At 44.4% G+C, this 26,751-nt stretch overlaps 1 protein-coding gene and 1 pseudogene across 2 annotated transcripts in view; both read right to left on the bottom strand.

The window, feature by feature from the left end:
* Positions 1-393: 393 nt before the first annotated feature.
* LOC134480446 (reticulocalbin-1-like) lies at positions 394-6,807 on the bottom strand (annotated as a pseudogene).
* Positions 6,808-8,976: 2,169 nt separating this feature from the next.
* Positions 8,977-26,751, bottom strand: part of LOC134480481 (uncharacterized) — a 38,001-nt gene continuing 20,226 nt past the window's right edge. The window contains exons 4-6 of one of the 2 annotated variants that reach the window (XM_063267972.1): positions 17,955-18,324; positions 13,225-13,362; positions 8,977-11,297 (exon numbers count right to left, since the gene is read on the bottom strand). In XM_063267972.1, coding sequence (XP_063124042.1) covers positions 13,319-13,362; positions 17,955-18,324 — 414 coding nt within the window. In that variant the 3' untranslated portion in view covers positions 8,977-11,297; positions 13,225-13,318. Of the gene's footprint in view, positions 11,298-13,224; positions 13,363-17,954; positions 18,325-25,417; positions 26,207-26,751 lie in introns of those variants that run through there. The other variant, XM_063267973.1, reaches the window with a different exon arrangement.

Consider the following 26,751-nt stretch of genomic DNA (forward strand, 5'->3'; position numbering starts at 1 on the left):
ATTGATCAGCAGCCTTAGTCCGTGGTTTTTTGATACGAGGCATGGGATTATTTCTATCTTCCTGTACCTGTTGAGGCTTGTTTTGTGACCGATTATATGGTCAATTTTGGAGAAGGTACCATGAGATGCTGATAAGAAGGTATATCCTTTGGTTTTAGGGTGGTGTGTTCTATAAATATATGTTAAATCCATTTGTTTCATAACCTGTTAGTCTTTCTGTGTCTCTGTTTAATTTCTGTTTCCCTGATCTGTCCATTGATGAAAGTGGCGTGTTTAAATCTCCTACTATTATTGTTTGTGGTGCAATGTATGATTTTTTGAGCTTTAGAAAGGTTTCTTATTGTTTAGGGACACAACTGCTATATACTTGACAAATATAGAAATCAACCAGAATATCCGTAGAAAGCATGTGACTGTTGGCCACATGAGGATGAGTTTCTTTCAAAGATCATCATGATTTTTGGTAAGATCTTCCCTGTAATTGGTGGCATGGCTTCCCACAAACATGGTCCAGTTGTCTAGAATCTCCTCCTTGGTCAGCATCTCATCCTTGTTCTTATCTGACTCATACACCAGATGCTGGGCCTCAGCCTGTGCATGGTCATAGTCCTGAGGGAGGATCCAGTGGTGAATCTCATCCTAATCCTTTTTCCCATCCTTGTTCAGATCTGGGAAATCATTGAACTGCTCCCCAGACAAAACCCAGTCGGTCTCAGGGCAATTGTCCTCGTGAGAAAAAGATGTCCACAATGTACTCATCCTGGTCCACAAAACCATCCCTGTTCTTGTCGATATTCTCCAGCGTTTCCAGAACTACAATCTCCTTCATATGTTCTAAATCCTCTTAGTGCAGAAAAGCAATGAACCAGTCCTGAGTAGCTGTCAGGTCACCCTCAAGGCCTTAAACCTCCTCTCATCTCGTGGAGGCAACTTTTTAAACTTGTGATGATCAGAGCTATCTTGGAATTCAGCAAGGTTTCCCAGGTAGTAGCCATAGGTAGCCTGCTTGTATTCTTCCCAGGAGATTTTTCATCTATGTCCCTATCATAATCCTACCAGAGTTTAGCCACATTTTGGTTGATGTATCTTTTCTGTACCTGTTTGATCCAAACTTTCAGGTCCTCAGTAGTAACAAGGCCGCCTTCATCACTGTCGATTGGATCAACAATTTTCCCCAGCCTCTCCTGCTCTCGTTCAGGATTAGCTATCAAAGGTCTTGGAGTCCTCCTTGCCCAGGAAGACCTCATGATGGTACAGGAAGCTGTACTTATTCTCTGGTGGCCATTCGCTCTGCTCTGAATCAGGACAAACCATGTGCTCCTTGCTCATCATGCTCTTGGCCATGAACGCCAGGACCAGTGCCAGCAGCAGCCCATGGAGAGTCCCAGGCTGACACCATGCACCACAGTCATGATCAAAGGGAGGCAGCAGGGAAGTAGGGGCTCAGAGCAGCTTATCAGCTGTCCCTTCCCCAGAGAGGGCTTTTGTTACATTTCAAACGTTATCCATTTTCCTGGTTTCCACAAAACCCCTTATAAAACACCCTCCCCCTTCTACTGTGAGGGTGTTACCACACCCACCCAAACACCCAGGCCTATCTGCCTCCCTGTTCTGGTTTCCCCTACACTGGGGCATCAAGCCTTGACAAGACCAAGGGCTTCTCCTCCCATTTGTGCCCAAGAAGGCCATCCTCTTCTACATATGCAGCTATAGCCATGGGTCCGTCCATGTGTACTCTTTGGATGGTGGTTTCTGTCCTGGGAGCTCTGGGTGTTTCTTAGTGTTGTTCTTATGGGGCTGTAAACCCCTTCAGCTCCCTCAATTCTTTCTCTTTCTCCTCCATTGGGGACCCTGCTCTCAGCTGAATGGTTGGCTGCAAGTATCTGCCTCTGTATTTGTCATGCTCTTTACCCCAGTCTTTTGAGCAGATCACCACAGAGCAACGAAGATGTATTGTCTTGGCGTGATTATGTACAGACAAATAGATGATTTCTTAATTCTTATGATGGTTCTATAAGAATTCCTAAAATTAGATTAGTAATTTTAAGCTCCTTTATAATGGGACAGCTATTATGTTTTCTCTGGTAATCAAAATTGCATTGAGAACTCTTCCTTCTTAAAGTTTCATGAGTGAATTGCTTCTGCAATACGAAGCAGGCATCTACAAATTAGAACCCATGCTAAGAGGGTATAAACCAATTAACCAAAGTTCATAAAAAGAGAACTAATGATTTACTATAGGTGCAAGGACTGAACGTAAATAATTGACTAGATTTGCCTATAGGCAATTTCACTTATTCTTTTCTCATAAAAATTACAGCTTTTAACTCTCCATGAACATGCAGAGCCAGTGACAGATGGTGACGGTTTATCCTGATGATTACTCTTCATGGATATGCATGTAAACATTCTCTGTCGTAAACTGATTATCCAACTTATGATTTGAATTCCTGTGCAAACTTGTGGTGAACTTTTCACCATGTGATGCTGTGTTCAGAAAGATATACAAATGCTGAGGACAAAGAGAGAGAAAGCTTTTTAGACAGAACTGAACTGAAGAGAACAGAACTCAAGAAGAACTTAGAAGTAAAGGCATAGCGTTGAGAGTAAGGCATTGAGAGTAAGGAAATTATTGTGTCATAAGAGCAAGAGGAAAGGAGATAAGAAGAAGAGAGCAAGGAGAACCTTATAAGTCAAAGTTTATGGAGGCAAACTTTTGTCTTTTAGGAAAACTGAAGAACTTATAAATAAAGGTTAAAATCACTGCTCTTCAGCCTTCAGCCTCGCTCACTGGCTAGCCTGTGCTCTTCAGTCAGGCTCATTGGCTAGCCTGTGCTCTTCAGTCAGGCTCACTGGCTAGCCTCTGCTCTTCAGTCAGACTCACTGGCTAGCCTCTGCTCTTCAGTCAGGCTCACTGGCTAGCCTCTGCTCTTCAGCCTGGCTCACTGGCTAGCCTGTGCTCTTCAGTCAGGCTCACTGGCTAGCCTCTGCTGTTCAGCCTGGCTCACTGGCTAGCCTCTGCTCTTCAGCCTGGCTCACTGACTAGCCTCTGCTCTCTCAGGCTCACTAGCTAGCCTCTGTTCTTCAGTCAGCATCACTGGGCAGCCTCTGCTCTTCAGTCAGTCTCACTGGCTAGCCTCTGCTCTTCAGTCAGGCTCACTGTCTACCCTGTGCTCTTCAGCCTGGCTCACTGGCTAGCCTCTGCTCTTCAGTCAGACTCACTGGCTAGCCTCTGCTCTTCAGCCTGGCTCACTGGCTAGCCTGTGCTCTTCAGTCAGGCTCACTGGATAGCCTCTGCTGTTCAGCCTGGCTCACTGGCTAGCCTGTGCTCTTCAGCCTGGCTCACTGACTAGCCTCTGCTCTCTCAGGCTCACTGGCTAGCCTCTGTTCTTCAGTCAGCCTCACTGGGTAGCCTCTGCTCTTCAGTCAGTCTCACTGGCTATCCTCTGCTCTTCAGTCAGGCTCACTGTCTACTCTGTGCTCTTCAGTCAGGTTCCCTGGCTAGCCTCTGCTCTTCAGTCAGGCTCAATGGCTAGCCTCTGCTCTTCAGTTAGGCTCACAGACTAGCCTGTGCTCTTCAGTCAGGCTCACTGGCTAGCCTCTGCTCTTCAGCCTGGCTCACTGGCTATCCTCTGCTCTTCAGTCAGACTCACTGGCTAGCCTGTGCTCTTCAGCCTGGCTCACTGCCTAGACTCTGCTTTTCAGCTGGGCTCACTGGCTAGCCTCTGTTCTTCAGTCAGGCTCACTGGCTAGCCTCTGCTCTTCAGTCAGGCTCACTGGCTAGCCTCTGCTCTTCAGTCAGGTTCACTGTCTAGCCTCTGCTATTCAGTTAGGCTCACTGGCTAGACTCTGCATCTCAGTTGGGCTCACTGGCCTATGGGGCCCTAGCATATCGCTTAACCATCTGCTCATGACTGCCTGACCACACTGACCACCTGACCAGTCGCCCTGACTTCTTAAAGTCATTCTCTAGAAAGAGCACAAGAAACCAAAGAGAAACACCACAGCAAACTTTTCCCATGGGCTCCTCTTTAACCTTAAGTGCTTTCATTATTTCTTTAAAAGAGTGAAATATAATTTCGGCTATTCATATGGCCAAGAGAGCTGTGCAGTAGTCATTGCTTTAGGGAATTTGGTGCTAAATCAAAAGATTCCTATATTCTCTCACGATGTTATCTGTATGCTGTAAGATGTATGTTTAGAAAACACAACACCAAATTCCTAAAATCTAGATGTTTTAAGACATCAGCTCATGGAGAAACATAACTGCTTCCTATCTAGACTGGGCTTTGTTGCTATACTGCAAGTACAATCAATTTTCCACACTACTTCCATGATTTTCAAGAATGATTAAGAGAAAAATAAGTTGAACATAATGACCAGAAAGGGGGTTCTGTCAAGTTGTGTTATGTGGGACAAGATACCAAACTATGATGGTAAACCTAAAACCACCTGTTCCCAAAACTAACAGAACTTACAGAAAATACATACTTTCTTATCACACCTCCTCCCCAATGGTCAGTGATTTAATGAGCACCTACTACGATCCTAGCACTGTGCATCTAAGTGTGTTATGGTGAATAAAATACTTAATAAAAAGCCTCATTAAGGAATAAAGAAAAATGAAACATAACTTTGAAACTCAGAATTCAATATAAGCAAAACCACCATTTCTTCAACTGGTGATTTCTGAGAACTTCATAATTTTTTCCATGGGCTTCTATAGTAATGCTACTGAGTCTTGATTTGGTAAATCACAAAAAGCAAGTCACACTTCTTTCTTGGCTCCCACAACTGTCAAAGGGAACAACACTGTTGCTGTCCATTAGGCTTCCCTATCAATCCTGCTATGGATGGTAATGAATTCCAGTCTTTTCAATGTGAAAACAGGCCACCACTTGAGGGCAAAGGTTATTAAAATTACCCAAACCGGTATATTCTCTAAAATTTTCACATAGCATTTTACTGATATCACAATGTAAATTCACCACAAATATTTAACCAATGAAAATATTGAATAGCGCTGCAAATAGGAGCGATAATCATATATACTTGAAAACAACTATTATGGACACAAAGGACGTACTAGGAGAAAAGATACATCACTAAAAGCTACACAAGCAGCAAAAAAGACACTATATTTCTTGGTTTAAAAGTTAGGTGATACACTTGATCTTTAAAGACAGGCAATGTACTTGATCTTTAATCCCTTTAACTGTGCCCTGTCCACATAGAAACTGCAGTAGATGACAATCTTTTGTAAGATTTATTTATTTATATGTGAGACAATGCAGCTGTCTTCAGACACACCAGAAGAGGGCAACAGTACTCCTTACAGATGGTTGTGAGCCACCATGTGGTTGCTGGGATTTGACCTCTGGAAGAACACTTGGTGCTCTTACCCACTGAGCCATCTCTCCAGCCCTCACAATGGCCTCTTACACAGCATCACAGTGGTCTATTTCACTAGATGGATCCAGGGTGATAACAGAGAAAGTTTCACAGTTCCTGAGCACTTCTGAGTTCAAATACCACCAGTGCCAACTCTGTGCTGTTGGCACATTCTGACCTGTCTCCTAAGGGTTGTCAGCCACAAAAGGGACGGGTTAGCACCAGACAGCATTCACTGCCCTATCCTAAAAACCCCCTCGATTCTGAAAAAGCCACATTCCATGCTTGCTCCATATTTGAGGAAGCCAAATGGTTGATCTGGCTCAAGGCTCTACTTTTCTTAGCTCATCAACTTTCTTTTTCCTGTTCTTGTCACAAGAAGTAGTTTTTTATGCTGCAAATACACTGCAATGTTTGAAGGAAACCACAATAAACTCTGGTTGTCACCTCTTGAAATTTAAAATTCACAAAGCAATTCATGGCTTTTTAATCAGCACCATGGAAAATAAACAAAGACAAGCAAAACCATTCCAAAGGAACTTGCAGATCTGGAGGCCTGCTCATAGCAGGTAGGAAAGAATTAAATTATGCAGAACTGTAATCTCTCAGAGCTTTGGAGGCTAAAAAAGAGGAAATCTCTGTTTATGTTCCCTTTCTCCAAGTAATTGAAGGAGGGTATTTTACATCCTCCAAATACAATTTCTTGCAAGGGGCAACCAATTACAAAGTAGATCAGAAGAAATCTATTAAATAATACATTCATTGCCTGAGGTTTTAAGAAAATATTTTCCCATGATCCCTGCCCTTTAACATACATTAGAAACATTACAAGGAGTGTGCACCAGGCTAAGCTGCCTCTGAAAATTCTGTCCTGCCCTGGCAGGTACAGGCCATTTAATTCCAAGTCAATCTGGAGAGGTGTGACAGCCCCAAGTTGCTCTGGGGATGTCAGAGCACAGCTCTCATGTACACTCCAGATCACCTCTCCATTCTTTCCCAATGCTATAGGCTTTCCAATCCCTGCTTCAGCTCTCCATACATCCCTGAACCCTCCCTTCCCCTACCCAATGGGCTCACTTTGCATTCCCTCCTTCTGCCACTGCTTTCCCAGGGCAGAGGTGGGGTGGGCAGAACAATCTGTCCAAGGAGGGGCGTGGGTCTCCTACCTACCCTGATGCTGCTGCTCTGGCGGTGCAGCCCGCCCTGCTTGTTGCTTACTATCCCTGAGGACCAGACAGGCGGCCAGGTCCGCGCGAGCGCCAAGCCTGGATGTACCCTGGCAGGACTGGCCAGGGGTTCTTCCCTGGACACTGCGAGGCTGTAGTCTCCATTGGTAACCCCGTCGCTGTCATAGCGCGCCCTCCGGCGGCCGAGGTTACCCCCAACGCCGCTAAGGCCCCCCTTCCCTGGCCTCATCTTCTGCTCTTTTTTTCTTTTTTTCTTTCTCTTTTTGTTCAAGATGTGGCGCCTGCGAAGAGCTCGCCTCCAGGAAGGAGGACAGCGTGCAGGCAGAATCACCTCTGGGCCCTGCCGGGGTCGGAGAGGGAGAGAGAGGAGTCAGCTTGGGCGGAGGCGCCCTGGCTGCTGGCACCTGCGGAAGGAAAACTCGCCCAGGCACACGCGCTGCTGCCAGCGCCAAATATAACGCGCGCCCGGTCCCCTCAGGCCCCGAGCTCACCCACCAGCTCCGCGTGCCCTGAGGCCCGGCTCGGGCGTGGTGGAAGGGCTGGGTGGGAAGGACACCTGTGCCGACTCCGTGGCGCAGACAACACCAGGAGGCGCGAAACGGGGAGTTGCATGGTGCTGGCCCAGGCCCGTCAGTCCTCCCTCAGGGCTCTGCGAAGGCCCAGGGAGGCTTCTGCGGGCCCCCAGGCATACAGTGACTTACCCAAGGCCATCACCTCTGGAGCTTCGAGCTGCCCCAGGCTTGCAGCTTGGACATTGTCATTGTGGTTGCCACTATCCTAGGCTGGCTCAGCAGGGCGCAAGCCACCACCACCTTTCCTCACCTGAAGGCATCCTGATGGTGCTTCAGAGCACAGGTCCAACAGGCAAGCCTCAGGGCACGGGGCTGGGGTCTTGGGTCTGCACCTTGTTGCCAGCCCCTCACACATGTGGCAGCATCACACATATGGCTCCTTCTACCAACCGCCAATAATTACCATTTGGACATTCCTTCACAGTGTTCTCAAGAAGAAAGATTGCAAACAAACACAAAAAGAATGAAATTTAAAAACTTTTTTATCAGGCTGGAGAGATGGCTTGGTGGTTAAGAGTGCTGCTTCTCCAGTGCTCCCAAGTTCAATTTCCAGCAACCACATTGTGACCTACAACTATCTGTAGTGGGATCCAATGCCCTCTTCTGTCTGAAGCTCTCTTCTGACATGGCAGGCACACTCTCAAACAGAGTGCTCATGTACATTAATAAATAAATCTTTAAAAATAAAACCTTCTAATCAGTTAATGTATCTACATCTAGAAGCTAGAAAAGGGTCACAGCAATATTAAAAATAACTCAGAAATAGTAAAGGGATGTACGAGAGTCACAAAATTCACTGGGCAACATGGTGTATGCCTGGAATCCCAACACTCACAAGGCTGAGGTAGGTGGATTGCCTTGACTTCAAGGCTAGACTAAAGTGTGAGACCTTATATTAGAAAACAAAACAATTAGGGAGGAGATGGAGAGAGAGACAGAGAGACAGAGAGACAGAGAGAGACAGAGAGACAGAGAGATAGAGAGACAGAAGAGACAGAGAGGGAGACAGAGACAGAGACAGAGAGAGACAGAAACAGAGAGAGACAGAAACAGAGAGAGACCTCGATGTCATTTCTTGCACTGATGACAAGCTACTGAAGAATGTCAATGTCTCCTACCAAGCACTGAGATAATGCTAATGACAGAATGGGTTTCTTATTAAGATATCATAAACTGTAGATGGAAAAGTAAAGGAATGTGTAATAAATAAAAGAGAAATCAGACATCGAAAACCTAAATTTAGAAGACTGTATATTTTTAAGTCATAGGGGAGGGAATGGGACGATGTGGGGGAGAGAATAATCAGAATAAATTATATATGTATATGAAAATGTTAACTAAGAGCAACCAATGAAAAGAGAAAAGCAGGTTTATTTTACGATGAAATTGAGTTCCCATATGACACTATGTAACATTTTGTAAATTGATTATATGAATTATCAGCAATAAAAAATCAATTGTTATTAAAGATGTGGTTGTGTTCATATTAATTTCAAATATTTAAAATTCTTTCTATTTATTTGCTTATTTATTGATTGATTTTTAAGATAGGGTTTTCCTATGTTGACTTCAAAAAAGAGATCTACCTGCCTATGCCTCCAAAGAGTTAGGATCAAAAGTGTATACTCACACATGAAAGTTACATTCTTAAAGTGAGAAAAAATTACAGCTATCAACTTGGTACAATTATTGAACAGTGATCAAGTGAATAGAAATATCAGAAACACTTTTAAGGCATTAGGTTACTGTTTTCAAAAGGATCTTGAGCAGCATATATAATTAAAATTATCCAGGAGACACATGTTGAAAAAAGACAAGAACGTGGGTAAAGATGATTTAAATATTTTTAATCTATTAAACATTTTAAATTGCATTCGATATGAAAGCTGTAAGTGATGTAATTCACATTTTTGCTTATATACCATCTCCTATTTTATGTGCATTCTGCAAATATTGTGCATGTTTCTTCAGGCTCTTAATATTTCCCCATGACTGATAACATTCACAGAAATCATATTGAGCAAACTGTATATGTTGACATATAATAGAATTGTATTCTACACAGTATAGCATAGAAATATGTATGTCCCGCGCTTCGTCTCGCCAGCAGGAACGATGCGGCACACACAGGATCCTACTACAGAAAAGCTTTAATGCGTCTTGAGAGGGAGAGCATAAGCTTACAACGCGGAGACGGAGAGTGAGGAATAACCGTCCCTTATATAGGAAACTATCCTCGCCTAGGACGTGTCACTCTCTGACTGGTCGCTGCCAATTATGCCAGATGACGTACCAAAACGTATGTGTCCCTTTGAGTAGGGAAGTTACCAGGCGCCTGCGTATTGCCCTTTTTACTAGGTGCGTTCTGCCAGATGCCGGTGCCATCTTGTAATGGAGTTTGTGAGGACAGCTCCTCGGACAGCTCCTCACATCTGTGAGGACAGCTCCTCGGACAGCTCCTCACATCTCCCCCTTTTCTGTTTTTTTTTTAAGCAAACAGGACACCCAGATATAGGAGGGTGAAGACAGAGGTCATATCCTCGTACAAAGTTGGCGAACCTGTACAAGAGAGATACCCTTAGGCTGTTGTTGGGACCCAGGGCACTCCCGACCCGTCACACTGCCATTTTTCGAGGGAGGGAAAACTGGGGCAGAAACCCTCATGTAATATGACATGCCTTCCAGGGAGCATATTTGGTAGAACTTCCCTGTGCGATGCTAAGTCACCCCTCATGGGCTGCTCAAGCCGGACACTCTAATCCTGTGCAATGAACCGAGGTTCTAGGAGTGCAAGAGCTGTCCAGCCGGCGACCTGTTGCTTGAGCATGGTCAACCAGATATCGGCTGACGCTCCTTGTTCAAGGGCTACAAGCGCCTGGGCGATCACTACTTTGTCCTTTCTTGTTTGAGATCTCAATTTGCAAAGCAACCAGAGGAGTAACACTAATCCACAGCAGAGGATCACTCCAAAAAGTCCTACTCCCACCCATTCCTTGAAATAAGAGACTGCTGAGGTGATCCAGGACGACAATCCCTCCGTCAAAGACAGGTCCAGTCGGGTAGAATTTACTTGAATGATGGTCGCTCTCAGCTCCCGAAGTGTCTGTTCAAACTCCGAGGTCCAGTTCTGTAACAGATGCTGTGAAAGACTCTTAGACAGATTAGCAGCTCAGGTAAATTTGTCATATTATATGGAGGTGACACAAAGGCCTGGGAGTTTTTGCTCACAGCCAAGCTGGGCCAGTTGCCATAGAATGTCTAATTGCTCTCGGACCAGATCTATACGTTGGTTGACAAGCATAAGGCCTCCCTATATCTGAGTATTGGCTGAGGCCTGTCTGTCCCGAGCCACAGAGATGGTGGCCAATAAATCATTGATAGTTTGGGTTGTCTGTACTGAATTTGACAAGGCCAATGCCGAGGCAGTAACCGAGGCAGCGACTGCTGTCGTAGCAATAATGCCAGCAATAATAGCAGAAGTACCAAAATCTCTTTTTCCTCTAAATAAGGTCATGGTCCCCGGGGCATCAACAGGTATCGGGATAAAGCGAGGCATGCGGGTAACTACTGCGATATGAGTAGCTGTCCAGACAGAGGCAGCAGGTTTGATGTTCCCCGTCCAGGAAAATGACAACCGTCCCTTTTCGCCCTTTCCTCCAAGTAGCATCGCCATGGGCGTAAGATCAGTGCAGCTACCATTAACGCAATGTAAGGCCACCACCATAGAGAACTGTGGCGTTAGCCACAATGTCCTCCTCACCAGTTCCCCATGTGGCCTCCCTTAACCAAGCAGAAGATTGATTATATAACATAATGCAAGGGAGATCAAAAGATGTTTTGTTGAATATGCCAAAACAAAGGCTGCCCTTAAGGGAATAGTCCTATTTTCTTTTTTTTTTTTTTTTTTTTTGTCGTTCAACCTGTGGATCCTTAGGTAAATAGGCCAACCCTAAATCCCTGTTAGTGGTACATCACCGGCATCGGGAGTGGAAAGGTTGACATTATTCCCCATCGTAGCTCGCCCTGCACCGTTGCTGGCATCCATGGAAGAAGAGTGAGGAGGGGCAGGAGTCCCAGTCCCTTCTTGATCACTTGCTGTGATGCTCCGAGTAAGTCGTCCTGGGATCCATATGGGATTTTCATTGTCCTGTGGAAAAACACAGACAGCTCCTCTGGATCTTATTAAAACAGGATCCGGGCCTTTCCATTCATTTGTTAATACATCCTTCCATTTGACTAATTCTTTTGTCCTCTTGGGCTCTGAGCAATGTCGCTCAGCCGCTGTTTGTCCAGCTTCATCAAGATTTAAAAAATTTAAGGTAAAAAGGGCCAGAGCAGTGGCCACTCGGGGTGTTGGGGGGAGTTCTATCATAATTCCCCTTCTTTGTTTTATTAAATATGATTTGAGCGTCCGATGAGCACGCTCTATGATTCCCTGTCCTTGAGGGTTGTAGGGCAGGCCCGTCAGGTGGGTAACTTGCATCTGAGCACAAAACTGACGGAATTTTTGAGATGTATAGGCAGGGCCATTGTCAGTTTTTACACATCTTGGCTTTCCCCAAGCACTCCATGCTTCAAGGCAGTGCTGAATGACATGTGTTGTTTTTTCTCCTGTAAGTGGGGTGGCATGTAGAATGCCAGAACATGTGTCTATAGATACATGCACATACTGTAATTTTCCAAAAGTAGAATTATGAGTAACATCCATTTGCCAGATTTGCAATGGCTGTATTCCTCTCGGGTTGACCCCGATGTGAGGAACTGGGAGGAACTGGCAGCACTGCTGGCATTGGGTGACTATATCCCGTGCCTCTTTTCTAGTTATAGAGAAGCGGCGGTGTAAAGTTTCTGAGGTGACATGGAAATTGCCATGAAAGGCTTTAGCGGCCTCTAAAGGAGAGGCCAGGGCCACAGCTATCATTTTTGTGGCTTTGTCAGCCAAATCATTCTCTGAACTCATTGGGCCAGAGAGTCCAGAATGGGCCCGTATATGAATAATGTATACAGGGAATCTTCTATTTAATAGGATAATTTGGATTTTTCGGAAAATATCTGCCACCTTACTAGTGGTTTTAATTATACCGGCGGTTTCAAGAATACTAACAGCACTAGCTTGGCCTCCTCCTCTGAGTCTAAGGTTTTATTTTCAGAGCTTTCAGAACTGTCGAGGTTCAGCGCTTCTAGCTCTTTCACAGGGTATAGGCTGGCTCCCCCTCCTGGTTTATGTGTAGAGGAGGAAGTGCTGGAATCTGAAAATTTCAACGCTCCCTTGTCTGCGGACTTACCGGGAGGGCCCTTTTTCTTTCTTAGGACGTCTTTTTTCTTGCACGCGCCCAACCTCTCACTACGTTCGGTTTCTGACAGACTTTCCCAGACTACCTCGAGAGTGGCCTGTCCTTCTATTACTGCTGCCTTACACGTTTCATCCTTTAAACAATTCTTAACCAGCTTCCATATAGCTTTGGTCCCTAGGCGCAGATCCTCTTCCGCCAATTTTCTGTCAAGGTCTTTTCCAAGTTTGTTCCATGAGGCAATCGTAAACGAGCCTGAACAGGCAAACCAAGGCGCCACCCTCTCCACCTCCTTCACAAAGTTTTTAAGTGTTCCTCCTCCAATTTTGATGTTGCTCTGCTTTAACACTGTTTCCAAGGCCGTGACCACAGCCTGTGAGGATCCCATGATGGGCCAGGAACGCTGGCGGCTTATCTACGTCCGTCTGACAAGGCGTGAGGTGAAAGGGTAGAGACGGACACGCTGCTCTCTTATGTACGGGAGTCTTACATGCACCTCCCCGGACGGTGCCGCTTATCTACGTCGGCCTTATCGCGTCCTTGCTCCTCAACAGTCAAAATCGAAGGTAAAAGGGAGCTGCGCGAAGCTCACTTATATACGAGAGACTGAGACGCGCCTTCAGCTGCTGTGATCGTCCTTTTAACAGCGAAAACGGTGAAAACAGAACATAAAGAGTAGGGTGGCTCCCAGGACAAATACTATAGCCTCAACAAATCCTTCCCAAGGCGGTGACAACCCCAGACCAAAGTCCAAGAGAGGGCTGCCTCTCCGAACGTATCTACCTGCAGTTCTGAATCCTCCTTGTCGCCAAGGGATCTCCGAAGGTGCTGACGATGGCAAGGTCTTTCCCGGGTTTTTGGCACCAGATGTCCCGCGCTACGTCTCGCCAGCAGGAACGACGCGGCACACACAGGATCCTACTGCAGAAAAGCTTTAATACGTCTTGAGAGGGAGAGCATAAGCTTACAATGCGGAGACGCCAAGTGAGGAATAACCGTCCCTTATATAGGAAACTATCCTTGCCTAGGACGTGTCACTCTCTGACTGGTCGCTGCCAATTATGCCAGATGACCTACCAAAATGTACGTGTCCCTTTGAGTAGGGAAGTTACCAGGCGCCTGCGTATTGCCCTTTTTACTAGGTGCGTTCTGCCAGATGCCGGTGCCATCTTGTAATGGAGTTTGTGAGGACAGCTCCTCACATCTGTGAGGACAGCTCCGCGGACAGCTCCTCACATCTGTCCATGTGTACTCTTTGGATGGTGGTTTAGGCCCTGGGAGCTCTGGGTGTTTCTTACTGTTGGTCTTATGTGGCTGTAACCCCCTTCAGCTCCCTCAATCCTTTCTCTTACTTCCCCATTTGGGGCCCTGTTTTCAGCTAAATGATTGGCTGCAAGTATCTGCTTCTGTATTTGTCATGCTCTTTACCCCACTCTTTTGAGCAGATCACCACAGAGCAACGAACATGTATTGTCTTGGCATGATGATGTGTAGACAAATAGTTGATTTCTTAATTCCTAATGATGGTTCTATAAGAATTCCTAAAATTAGATTAGTAATTTTAAGCTTTTATAATAGGACTGCTATTATGTTTTCTCTGGTAATCAAAATTGCATTGAAATCTCTTCTTTTCTTAAAGTGTCATGAGTGAATTGCTTCTGCAATACCAAGGAGGCACCTACAAATTAGAGCCCATCCTAAGAAGGTATAAACCAATTAACCAAGGTTCATAAAAAGAGAGCTAATCATTACTATAGGTGCAAGGACTGAACATAAATAACTGACTGGATTTGCCTATAGGCAATTTCACTTATTCTTTTCTCATAAAAATTACAGCTTTTAACTCTCCATGAACATGCAGAGCCAGTGACAGATGGTGACAGTTTATCCTGATGATTACTCTTCATGGATATGCATGTAAACATTCTCTGTCGTAAACTGATTATCCAACTTATGATTTGAATTCCTGTGCAAACTTGAGGTGAACTTTTCACCATGTGATGCTGTGTTCAGAAAGATATACAAATGCTGAGGACAAAGAGAGAGAAAGCTTTTTAGACAGAACTGAACTGAAGAGAACAGAACTCAAGAAGAACTTAGAAGTAAAGGCATAGCGTTGAGAGTAAGGCATTGAGAGTAAGGAAATTATCCTGTGATAAGAGCAAGAGGAAAGGAGATAAGAAGAAGAGAGCAAGGAGAACCTTTAAAGTCAAACTTTATGGAGGCAAACTTTTGTAGAAACTTTTAGGAAAACTGAAGAACTTAGAAATAAAATTTAAACTCACTGCTCTTCAGCCTTCAGCCTGGCTCACTGGCTAGCCTGTGCTCTTCAGTCAGGCTCACTGGCTAGACTCTGCTCTTCAGTTAGGCTCACTGGCTAGTCTCTGCTCTTCAGTCAGGCTCACTGGCTAGCCTCTGCTCTTCAGTCAGGCTCACTGGCTAGCCTCTGTTCTTCAGTCAGGCTCAATGGCTAGCCTCTGCTCTTCAGCCTGGCTCACTGGCTAGCCTCTGCTCTTCAGCCTGGCTCACTGGCTAGCCTCTGCTCTTCAGTCAGGCTCACTGGCTAGCCTCTGCTCTTCAGCCTGGCTCACTGGCTAGCCTCTGCTCTTCAGCCTGGCTCACTGGCTAGCCTTTGCTCTTCAGTCAGGCTCACTGGCTAGCGTCTGCTCTTCAGACAGGCTCACTGGCTAGCCTCTGCTCTTCAGTCAGGCTCACTGGCTAGCCTCTGCTCTTCAGCCTGGCACACTGGCTAGCCTCTGCTCTTCAGTCAGGCTCACTGCCTAGCCTCTGCTCTTCAGTCAGGCTCAATGCCTAGCCTCTGCTCTTCAGTCAGGCTCACTGCCTAGCCTCTGCTCTTCAGACAGTCTCACTGGCTAGCCTCTGCTCTTCAGTCAGGCTCACTGCCTAGCCGCTGATCTTCAGTCAGGCTCACTGGCTAGCCTCTGCTCTTCGGTTGGGCTCACTGGCCTATGGGGCCCTAGCACATCGCTTAACCATCTGCTCATGACTGCCTGACCACCATGACCACCTGACTGCACTGACTTCTTAAAGTCGTCCTCTAGAAAGAGCACAAGAAACCAAAGAGAAACACCACAGCAAACTGTTCCCATGGGCTTTGCTTAAGATTAAGTACTTTCATTATTTCTTTAAAAAAGTGAATTATAATTTCTGCTATTCATATGGCCAAGAGAGCTGTGCAGTAGTCATTACTTTATGGAATTTGGTGCTAAATCAAAAGATTCCTTTATTCTATTACGATGTTATCTGTATGCTGTACGATGTATCTTTAGAAAACACAACACTAAATTCCTAAAGTCTAGATGTTTTAAGAAATCACCTCATGGAGAAACTTAACTGCTTACCTATCTAGACTGGCCTCTTTTGCTATACTGCAGGTACAATCAATTTTCCACACTACTTCCATGATTTTCAAGAATGATTAAGAGAAAAATAAGTTGAACATAATGGCCAGAAAGGGGGTTCTGTCAAGTTGTCTTATGTGGGACAAGATACCAAGCTATGACTGATAAACCTAAAACCACCTGTTCCCAAGACTAACAGAACTTACAGAAAATACATATTTCTTATCATTCCTCCTCCCCAATGGTCAGTGATTTATTGAGCACCTACTACAATCCTAGCACTGTGCATCTAAGGGTTTAATTGTGAATAAAACTTAATAAAAAGCCTCATTAAGGAATAAAGAAAAATGAAACATAACTTTGAAACTCAGAATTCAATATAAACAAAACCACCATTTCTTTAACTGGTGATTTCTGAAAACTTCATCATTTTTTCCATGGGCTTCTACAGTAATGATACTCAGTCTTGATTTTGTAAGTCACAAAAAGCAAGTCACACTTCTTTCTTGGATCCCACAACTGTCAAAGAGAACAACACTGTCGCTGTCCATTTTGCTTCCCTATCAATCCTGCTATGGATGGTAATGAATTCCAGTCTTTTCAATGTGAAAACAGGCCACCACTTGAGGGGAAAGGTTATTAAAATTACCCAAAACGGAGTATTCTCTAAAATTTTCACATAGCATTTTACTGATATCACAATGTAAATTCACCACAAATATTTAACCAATGAAAATATTGAATAGCTCTGCAAATAGGAGCGAAAATCATATATACTTGAAAACAACTATTATGGAAACAAAGGACGTACTAGGAGAAAAGATACATCACTAAAAGCTACACAAGCAGCAAAAAAGACACTACATTTCTTGGTTTAAAAGTTAGGTGATACACTTGATCTTTAAAGACAGGCAATGTACTTGATCTTTAAACCCTTCAACTGTGCCCTGTCCACATAGAAACTGCAGTAGATGACAATCTTTTGTAAGATTTATTTATTTATATGTGAGACAATGCATCTGTTTTCAGACACACCAGAAGAGGGCATCAGTGCTCATTACAGATGGTTGTGAGCCACCATGTGGTCGCTGGCATTTGAACTCAGGACCTCTGGAAGAACACTTGGTGCTCTTACCCACTGAGCCATCTCTCCAGCCCTCACAATGGCCTCTTAAACAGCATCACAGTGGTCTATTTCACTAGATGGCTCCAGGGTGATAACAGAGAAACTTTCACAGTTCCTGAGCACTTCTGAGTTCAAATACCACCAGTGCCAACTCTGTGCTATTGGCACATTCTGATCTTCTCCTAAGGGTTGTCAGCCACAAAAGGGACGGGTTAGCACCACACAGCACTCACTGCCCAATCCTAAAAACCCCCTCGATTCTGAAAAAGCCACATAACATGCTTGCTCCATATTTGAGGAAGCCAAATGGTTGATCTGGCTCAAGGCTCCTCTTTTCTTAGCTCATCAACTTTCTTTTTCCACTTCTTGTCACAAGAAGTATGTTTTTATGCTGCAACTATACTGCAGTGTTTGAAGGAAATGACCATCAACTCTGGGTGTCACCTCTTGAAATTTAAAATTCACAGAACAATTCATGGCTTTCTAATCAGCACCATGGAAAATAAACAAAAACAAGCAAAACCGTTCCAAAGGAACTTGCTGATCTGAAGGTCTGCTCATAGCAGGCAGGAAAGAATTAAATTATGCAGAACTGTAATCTGCATAAATTGCCTGAGGTTTTAAGAAAATATATTCCCAAGATCCCCATCCTTTAACATACAATAGAAACATTACAGGGAGTGTGCCACCAGGCTAAGCTGCCTCTGAAAAGCCTGTCCTGCCCTGGCAGGTACAGGTCATTTAATTCTAAGTCAATCTGGAGAGAGGTGACAGCCCCAAGTTGCTCTGGGGATGTCAGAGCACAGCTCTCATGCACACTCCAGAGCACCTCTACACTCTTTCCCAATGCCATAGGCTTTCCAATCCCTGCTTCAGTTCTCCATACATCCCTGAACCCTCCCACCCCCTACCCAATGGGCTCACTTTGCATTGCCTCCTTTTGCCACTGCTTTCCCAGGACAGGGGGACCAGGTGGGGGGGGGGGGCAGAAGCAGTCCAGGGAGGGACGCGGGTCTCCTACCTACCTTGATTCTGCTGCTCTGGGGCTGCAGCCCGCCCTGCTTGCTGCTTGCTGCTTGCTGTTCCTGGGGACCAGACCGGAGGTCGGGCTAGGGGTCCCCGCGAGCTCCATGCCTCAAGGTCCCCTGGCAGGGCTGGCATGGGCTTCTTCCTTGGACACTGCGAGGCTGTAGTCTCTGTTGGAAACCCGCCGCTGTCATAGGGCGCCCTCCCGTGGCCGAGATGATGCCCAACGCCGCTAAGGCCCCCTTCCCTGGCCGCTTCTTCTGCTTTTTCTTTTCTTTTTTTCTTTCTCTTTTTGCTCCCGATGTGGCGCCTGGTAAGAGCTCGCCTCCAGGAAGGAGGACATCGTGCAGGCAGAATCACCTCTGGGGCCTGCGGGGGTCGGAGAGGGAGAGAGAGGAGTCAGCTTGGGCGGAGGCGCCCCGGCTGCCGGCACCGGCGGAAGGAAAACTCGCCCAGGCACACGCGCTGCTGCCGGCGCCAAATATAACGCGGGCGCCCGGTCCCCTCAGGCCCCGCGCTCACCCACGAGCTCCGCGTGCCCTGAAGCCCGGCTCGGGCGTGGGCGAACGGCGGGGTGGGAAGGACACGTGTGCCCACTCCGCTGTGCAGGCAACACCCGGAGGCGCGACACCGGGAAGCGCATGGTCCGGAACTCAGGGCTCCAACCAGGCGCGTCAGTCCACTCTCAAGGCTCTGTGGATGTGAGGGCGGCTTCTTCAGGCCTCCAGGTCCACCACGAAAAACCCGCGGGCATCACAGCTGGAGCTTCCAGGTGCCCCAGGCTGGAGAATTGGTCAGGGCGATTGTGGTTGCCACTCTCCTAGGCTGGCTCAGCAGGGCACAAGCCACCACCTGCTGTCCTCACCTGAAGGCATCCTGATGGGGCTGAGAGCCCACATCCTGCAGGCAGCCTCAGGGCACAGGGCCATGGTCTTGGGTCTGCACCTTGTTGCCAGCCCCTCACACATATGGCAGCATCACACATATGGCTCCTTCTACCAACCGCCACTAATTACCATTTGGACATTCCATTACAGTGTTCTCAAGAAGAAAGATGCAAACAAACACGAAAAGAATGAAATTTAAAATCTTTTTTTTTTTTTTGGTTCTTTTTTTTCCGGAGCTGGGGACCGAACCCAGGGCCTTGCACTTCCTAGGTAAGCGCTCTACCACTGAGCTAAATCCCCAGCCCCTTAAAATCTTTTTTATCAGGCTGGAGAGATGGCTTGGTGGTTAAGAGCGCTGCTTCTCCATTGCTCCCAAGTACAATTCCCAGCAACCACATTGTGACCCACAACTATCTGAAGTGGGATCCAATGCCCTCTTCTGTCTGAAGCTCTCTTCTGACATTCAGGCACACTGGCAAACAGAGTGCTCATGTACATAAATAAATATTTAAAAATAAAACCTTCTAATCAGTTAATGTATCTATATCTAGAAGCTAGAAAAGGGTCACAGCAATATTAAAAATAATTCAGAAATGGTAAAGGGATGTACGAGAGTCACAAAATTCACTGGGCAAGATGGTGTATGCCTGGAATCCCAACACCCACAAGGCTGAGGTAGGTGGATTGCCTTGAGTTCAAGGCTAGACTAAAGTGTGAGACCTTTTATTAGAAAACAAAACAATTGGGGAGGGGATGGAGAGAGAGACAGAGAGATAGAGAGACAGAAGAGACAGAAGAGACAGAGAGCCAGAAAGACAGAGAAAGATGGAGAGGGTGACAGAGACAGAGAGCCAGCGCCAGAGAGAGACAGAGAGACAGAAGAGACGGAGAGACAGAAGAGACAGAGAAAGACAGAGAGGGAGACAGAGACAGAGAGCCAGTGCCAGTAGAGACAGAGACAGAGACAGAGAGACAGAGAGAGAGAGAGAGAGAGAGAGAGAGAGAGACCTCGATGTCATTTCCTGCACTGATGACAAGCTACTGAAGAATGTGAATGTCTCCTACCAAACACTGAGATAATGCTAATGACAGAATGGGCTTCTTATTAAGATATCATAAAATGTAGATGGAAAAGTAAAGGAATGTATAATAAATAAAAGAGAAATCCTAAATTTGAAAAGCCTAAATTTAGAAGACTGTATAAGTTTAAGTCATAGGGGAGGGGATAAGACGATGTGGGGGGAGAGAATAATCACAATAAATTATATATGTGTATGAAAATGTTAACTAAGAGCAACCAATGAAAAGAGAAAAGCAGGTTTGTTTACGATGAAATTGAGTTCCCATATGACACTATATAACATTTTGTGAATGGATTATATGAATTATCTGCAATAAAAAAATCAATTGTTACTAAAGATGTGGTTGTGTTCATATTAATTTCAAGTGTTTTAAATTCTTTTTATTTATTTGCTTATTTATTGACAACAGTCTGTGACAACAAAGAACTGATTGAGCATCCATGAGACAAGACGTTCACCAGGACCATACTTGTATCCCAGTAAGAAAATTTGAATAATAAGTCTACAGGTGAAAAGATAAATTAGGAGGTCATAGACCTAAAAGTTTTATCCTTTTTCCCTCAGGGGAGCAGCCATTCTGTCAGCCTTTCCTGGCCCTCTCACAGGATCAGAGTTCTCACCTGGAAGCAGGGTTATCTGGAAGGCACATAATACATATCCACAGACTTCTCTTTGGGTACAAACTGATAGGCAACTTCAAGGCTTAAAGTCATTCTCTCTCTCTCTCTCTCTCTCTCTCTCTCTCTCTCTCTCTCTCTCTCAGCTTGAGGCTGCACACACGCTGCATTCTTTTGTGCACTCTGCTTTTTTTATTGCAGTTTTCTTTTCTCAAACTCCCACAATCATGCACACGTCTGTTCATTACCCTTTCATTCTCACACACACTCTTCATACACACCTCGTACATATTTCACACACACCACATGCACTCTCCTGTCACGCACACACACAGTCTTCATACACACCTCACACATATCTCACACACACCACATGCACTCTCCTGTCACTCACACACAATTTTCATACACACCTCATACATATCTCACACATACCACATGCACTCTCCTGTCACGCACACACAATCTTCATACATACCTCATACATATCTCACACACACCACATGCACTCTCCTGTCACTCCACTCACACACGCTCTTCATACACACCTCACATTCTCTCCTCACTCATTCTCACATGCTCTCCTCATGCTCTCTCCCTGGCTCTCAAGTTTGTTCTCAGACTCGCTCTCTCATTAGCTCCCTCATTCACTATCACATTCTCTCTCCACTCACTCTTCACATGCTCGTCTCATGCTCTCTCATTCACTCTCACATTTGTTCTTACATTAGCTCTGTCATGTACTCTCTCATTCACTCCCTCATGCTCTCTCTCATTTACTCTTCACATGTTCTGTAGCCTTTCTCTTGCCCCAGTCCTTTATTAATAATCCAAAAGCAGGTAGAAAAAAGACATTTTATAATCATTGCCAAATCAAATGCAAAGAATGACTACATCTCACCAAGAAGTAAGAATTACAACTGTTCCCCAAAGTTTCAGGCTTGCCCTATACCCAGGCCTGTGGCCAATATAATAATAATAATTGTAAACTTATCATTATTTAAACTTTAACTCTTTAGTTTTATACTTCAGAGTCCAAAGCTCCGAGACCAGGTAATTGCATTTTCCTGTGACACTCTACTGATAAATGACATAGGCAAAACTGCCAGGCAGTGGCCAGAAAGAATCAGGTAACCCTTAGCACACTAATTCCACTAGCGTTCTGTTCCTTGCACACAATGACTCTCATAAGGGTTCCAGTAGTTAGACTAGTTTACTAGTATATTATTTTATATATTCTATACTTCCTTAACCAGTCTATAATATTATGTAAAACTTATTTCCTAACTTCAATAACTTTTTCCTTTCCTAGGGTCCCAATGTTGGCTCTAATTCATTTTCTCTTATTTTCCTCAAGCTGTCTTTGGAAGTCAAACCCTAATCTGGAACTACAATTCTGCAGTTATTACATTTTTTCCAAGATGAGAACACAGAGTATGCGCCTGGGCCTCTAGGGCTGTGCTGTGCTGTGCCCCTATGCATCAATTTCCAATTGTCTAAGAATCATAACATCAAGGAACATCTAGTTTCACAGAATTCACCAGAGCAGAAGGAGAAAGAAGTAGGAAAGTCAGATATAATACAACAATTGTGCACACCAAGGCCAATTGATAGGCAGTCACACACAAATGAAATCTATACAGCCCTTGTCCAGGGCTAAGGTTTGGAGAAATGGAAACAACCAGTTGTTACAAAAAGCTACTGAGGGCTACTGAGATGTCTCCATTGTATGTTGTCCCCAGCATTAGCCAGAACTCAGACAACAAAGGGAGGTCAAAGGGATACAGATTGGAAAGGAAGAAGTCAAAATATCAGTGTTGCAGAGGATAGGGTAGTATACATGGGACACCCCAAAAGTTACAACAGAGAACTCCTAAGCCTGATAAACAACTTCAGCAAAGTGGCTGGGTATAAAATTAACTCAAACAAATCAGTAGCCTTCCTCTACACAAAAGATAAACAAGCTGAGAATGAAATTAGGGAAATGACACCTTTCATAATAGTCCCAAATCATATAAAAATACCTCAGTGTGACTTTTATCAAACAAGTGAAAGATCTCTGTGACAAGAACTTCATGATATGAAGAAAGAAATTGAAGAAGATCTCAGAAAATGGAAAGATCTCCCATGTTCATGGCTTGGCAGTATGAAGATAGTAAAAATGGCCATTTTTCCAAAGTGACCTACAGTTGCAATGCAATCTCCATCAAAATCGATTCCAATTCTTCATAGGGTTAGACAGAACAATTTGCAAATTCATTTGGAATAACAAGTAACGCAGGATAGCTAAAACTTACCTCAACAATAAAAGGACTTCCCTGGGAATCACCATCCCTGAACTCAAGCAGTTTACAGAGCATTACTGATAAAACTGTATGGTATTGGTACAGAGACAGGAAGATAGACCAGTGGAATAGAAATGCAGACCCAGAAATGAACCAGCACACCTATTGTTACTTGATTTTTGACAAAGGAGACAAAAGCAACCAGTGGAAAAAGGATAGCATTTTTTACCAAAGGGTGCTGGTTCAAATGGAGGTCAGCATATGGAGGAGTACAAATCATCCTCTTCTTATTGCCCTGTGTAAAGCTTAATTCCAGGTGGATCAAGGACCTCTACATCAAACCAGATACACTCAAATTAATAGAAGCAAAAGCGGGGAAGAATCTTGAACTCATGGACACTGGAAAAAATTTCCTGAACAAAACACGAATGGCTTATGCTCTAAGATCAAGAATAGACAAATGGGACCTCATAAAGCTACAAAGCTTCTGTAAGACAAAGGACACTGTGGTTAGGACAAAACGGCAACCAACAGATTGGGAAAAGACCTTTACCAATCCTACAACTGATAGAGGGCTAATATCCAAAATATACAAGAACTCATGAAGTTGGACTGCAGGGAGACTAATAACCCTATTAAAAATTGCAGTTCAGAGCTAAACAAAGAATTCATAGCTGAGGAATATGGAGTGGCTGAGAAGCACCAAAAGAAATGTTCAACATCTTTAGTTATGTGGGAAATGCAAATCAAAACAACCCTGAGATTCCACCTCACACCACTCTGAATGGCTAAGATCAAACACTCAGGCTATAGAAGATGGTTGCAGGGATGTGAGAAAGAGGAACACTCCTCCATTGTTGGTGAGATTGCAGACTGGTACAACCATTCTGGATATCAGTCTGGAGGTTCCTCAGAAAATTAGACATTGCACTAGCTGAGGCCCAGCTATACCTCTCTTGCACATATACCCAAAAGATGCTCCAACATACAACAATGCACACCCTCCACTATGTTCATAGCAGCCTTATTTATAATAGTCAGAAAATGAAAAGATCCCAGATGCCCTTCAACAGAGGAATGGAAACAGAAAGTGTGGTACATCTACACAATGAAGTACTACAGAGATATCAAAAACAATGACTTCATGAATTTCATAGGCAAAGAGAATGAACTAAGACATGTCATCCTGAGTGAGTTAACCCAATCACAGAAACACACACATGGTATGCACTCATTGACAAGTGGATATTAGCCCAAATGCTCAAATTCTCCAAGATTCACAGACCAAATGAAAATCAGGAAGTATGACCAAAATGCTGATTCTTCACTCCTTCCTTTAAAGGAGAAGAAGAATCCCTATTGAAGGGATAGGGAGGCAAAATTTAGAACAGAGCCTGGAGTAATGGCCATTCAGAGTCTACCCCACGAGTGGCCTATACACATACAGCCTCCAAACTAGATAAGGTGGATGAAGCTAAGAAGTGCAGGCTGACAGGAACTGGATAGAGATGTCTCCTGAGAGGCACAGCCAGATCATGTCAAATACAGTGGTGAATGCTAGCAGCAAACCATTGAACTGAGAACTCAGTTGGAGGAATTACAGAAAGATTGAAAGAGCTGAAGGGACTTGCAACCCCATAAGAACAACCATGCCTGCCAAGCAGAGTTCCAAGAGACTAAACCAGTACCAATCACTATACAGGGACTGTGCCATGGCCCCATCTGCATGTGTATCAGAGGATGGTCTCCTTGGGCACAAATGGAATGAACAGCCCTTGGTCCTGCCTAGGCTGGGAAAGTGGATGGCTGGTGAAGGGAATACCTTATAGAAGAGGGGGAGGGCGATGGTATTCGGACTTATTTCTGGAGAACAATGAAGGAATAACATTTGAATTCGAAATGAAAAATAGCCAACTAAAAATCAATAACAACAAAATGGTATTTTGAGCTTCGAATCAAAAAAAGCCACAGTGAGGAAACAGAGAATTGTATGCCTATGGTTTTCTTCAAATATGCTTGGGGCCCAGGTAGATTCTGGGCCCAGGCTGAACCAAGCAGGTTCCTGCCACTGACTGCTCCTCTATTCCTGTGTCCAGAGGCAGCATGCAGATTAATATTGGGCCAGAGATGTGGGCAGAGCTGGTCAGAAGTGGCTTTCTGTCCTGTGGTCTCAGGATTATCTGCATTCCTGGGTGTTCAGCATTTTCTGCCCCGGGATTTGGGTGCAGGCTTCCCAATGGCTTTAAACACCCTTATACCATGTTTATATGTCCTGGGAGGTATTACAGAAAAATTAATGTTTATCCTATTAATTTGGTCAAAACTCTCATCGACAGAGTATAATTTAGAGGTAACTATATATTTGACAGCAAGCATACACAGTGGGTAATGTATGCATGATGAAGTTGAAATTCAGAGTTGGAAACACAGTGCACAGTGACTGTATAAATGCCTGTGAATCTCAGACTGACTGGGAAGTGATTTGATGCCCAGTCCCCATGAGAATGCAGAGATCCATCCCTCCCTGATAGCTGTGGGACTTCAGATGTTGACACTAATGATCAATAAAGAAGGTTCTTAAGAGTGAAGAGTTTGAGATTACTCCTTTATTGACCAGAATACATCCAATTTACTTGATAGTAACCAGATGCAGGTAGTCAATATATACAGTCTATATCCTTATCAAAATAGAAAAGCAAATGAACAAAACAACAACAACAGATAAATAACAAATCTTCAAATGAATAGAAGGAAAACCAAATAACCAAAACAATTAAAAATTAACCAAACTTTAAATAGAGGAATTGCACTAAGCATTTTTTGCTGCTCCTTTTGCAGAATAGACTTATAGCCTGTGGCTTGCCTTGGAGACATAGTAGACCAGCAGTTACTGATGGTAATAATCTTTTCAAGAGGAATGGAAGTAGGTCTATTTTGTTGGAGTGGGGGCATTAAGGAAAAAGCATACCAATACTGAGTATAAATGATATTACAGACTTTGTCACAAAGTCTTTCCAATGTTGTGAACTGATCTCCATGAAACTCTTCTGGATGACCCATCAGGACAAGTACAAATTTACACGTGCACAGTCTTTCTGGATGATCAGCAGCTCTTGATTGATGTGCATCAGCACTTCTCTGAGTCCCTCAAAAAGTGCACACTTGCTGGAGAGAGCTGAGGTGAAAATATAGCGTATTCAATCCAAAGAAATCAAACTAAAGGAGGAAAATGCAGTCCACAATTGCTATGGACATTACAGATGAGATGCAATAGTGGTGTATTTGCTGTGCACACTTAGTTCTCCTCCTGTAGCTCTTCTCTCCAAGGGAGATCTTGTCCTGGTCTGTGTCATGTTCGAGTTTCTGCTGGAGATTTATATCTCAGCTTTTCAAACTGCTAGAATTTGAACTGTGGACTATGCACTGTACTGGGATTAAGAGAAAAATGAGCATTTTTCCCCACTGGTCCAGGTATATGACATTGAATAATAACATTGTAGCTATGTATGAATCTGAGTTCAAGAGAGGTTTGAGCAACCTAGAATACCATGTGGATTCCTTCTGGAGAACATGCCCAGAATTGAGATGAAATTTCTGATTATGTTAGCACTGAAGGAACCCGTCTAGTTTCCATTTGTAACCACTGTATCTGCAAATACACAGAGAAGCCATCTCACTTCAAATTCATGCTCACCGCACAGAATTTGTAATCACTGAGAATGTGCTCCATTAAATCTTCCCAGCGTACACATGGACATTAAATGTGATTGTGATGTAGAAACAGAACAGCACCCATGTAAGTCTATGGCTAGTGTAAGGCAATTTGTGAGAGGACAGAAGAGAAAATGTCCTCAGATCTTTCCGGAGAGATCACAGGAAGAAAGGAGTAGAACATAGCAAGAAATCCAGAGGATCATATATATTG

This window comes from Rattus norvegicus, chromosome 9 (genome assembly GCF_036323735.1).
Source record: "Rattus norvegicus strain BN/NHsdMcwi chromosome 9, GRCr8, whole genome shotgun sequence".
Taxonomy (NCBI): domain Eukaryota; kingdom Metazoa; phylum Chordata; class Mammalia; order Rodentia; family Muridae; genus Rattus; species Rattus norvegicus.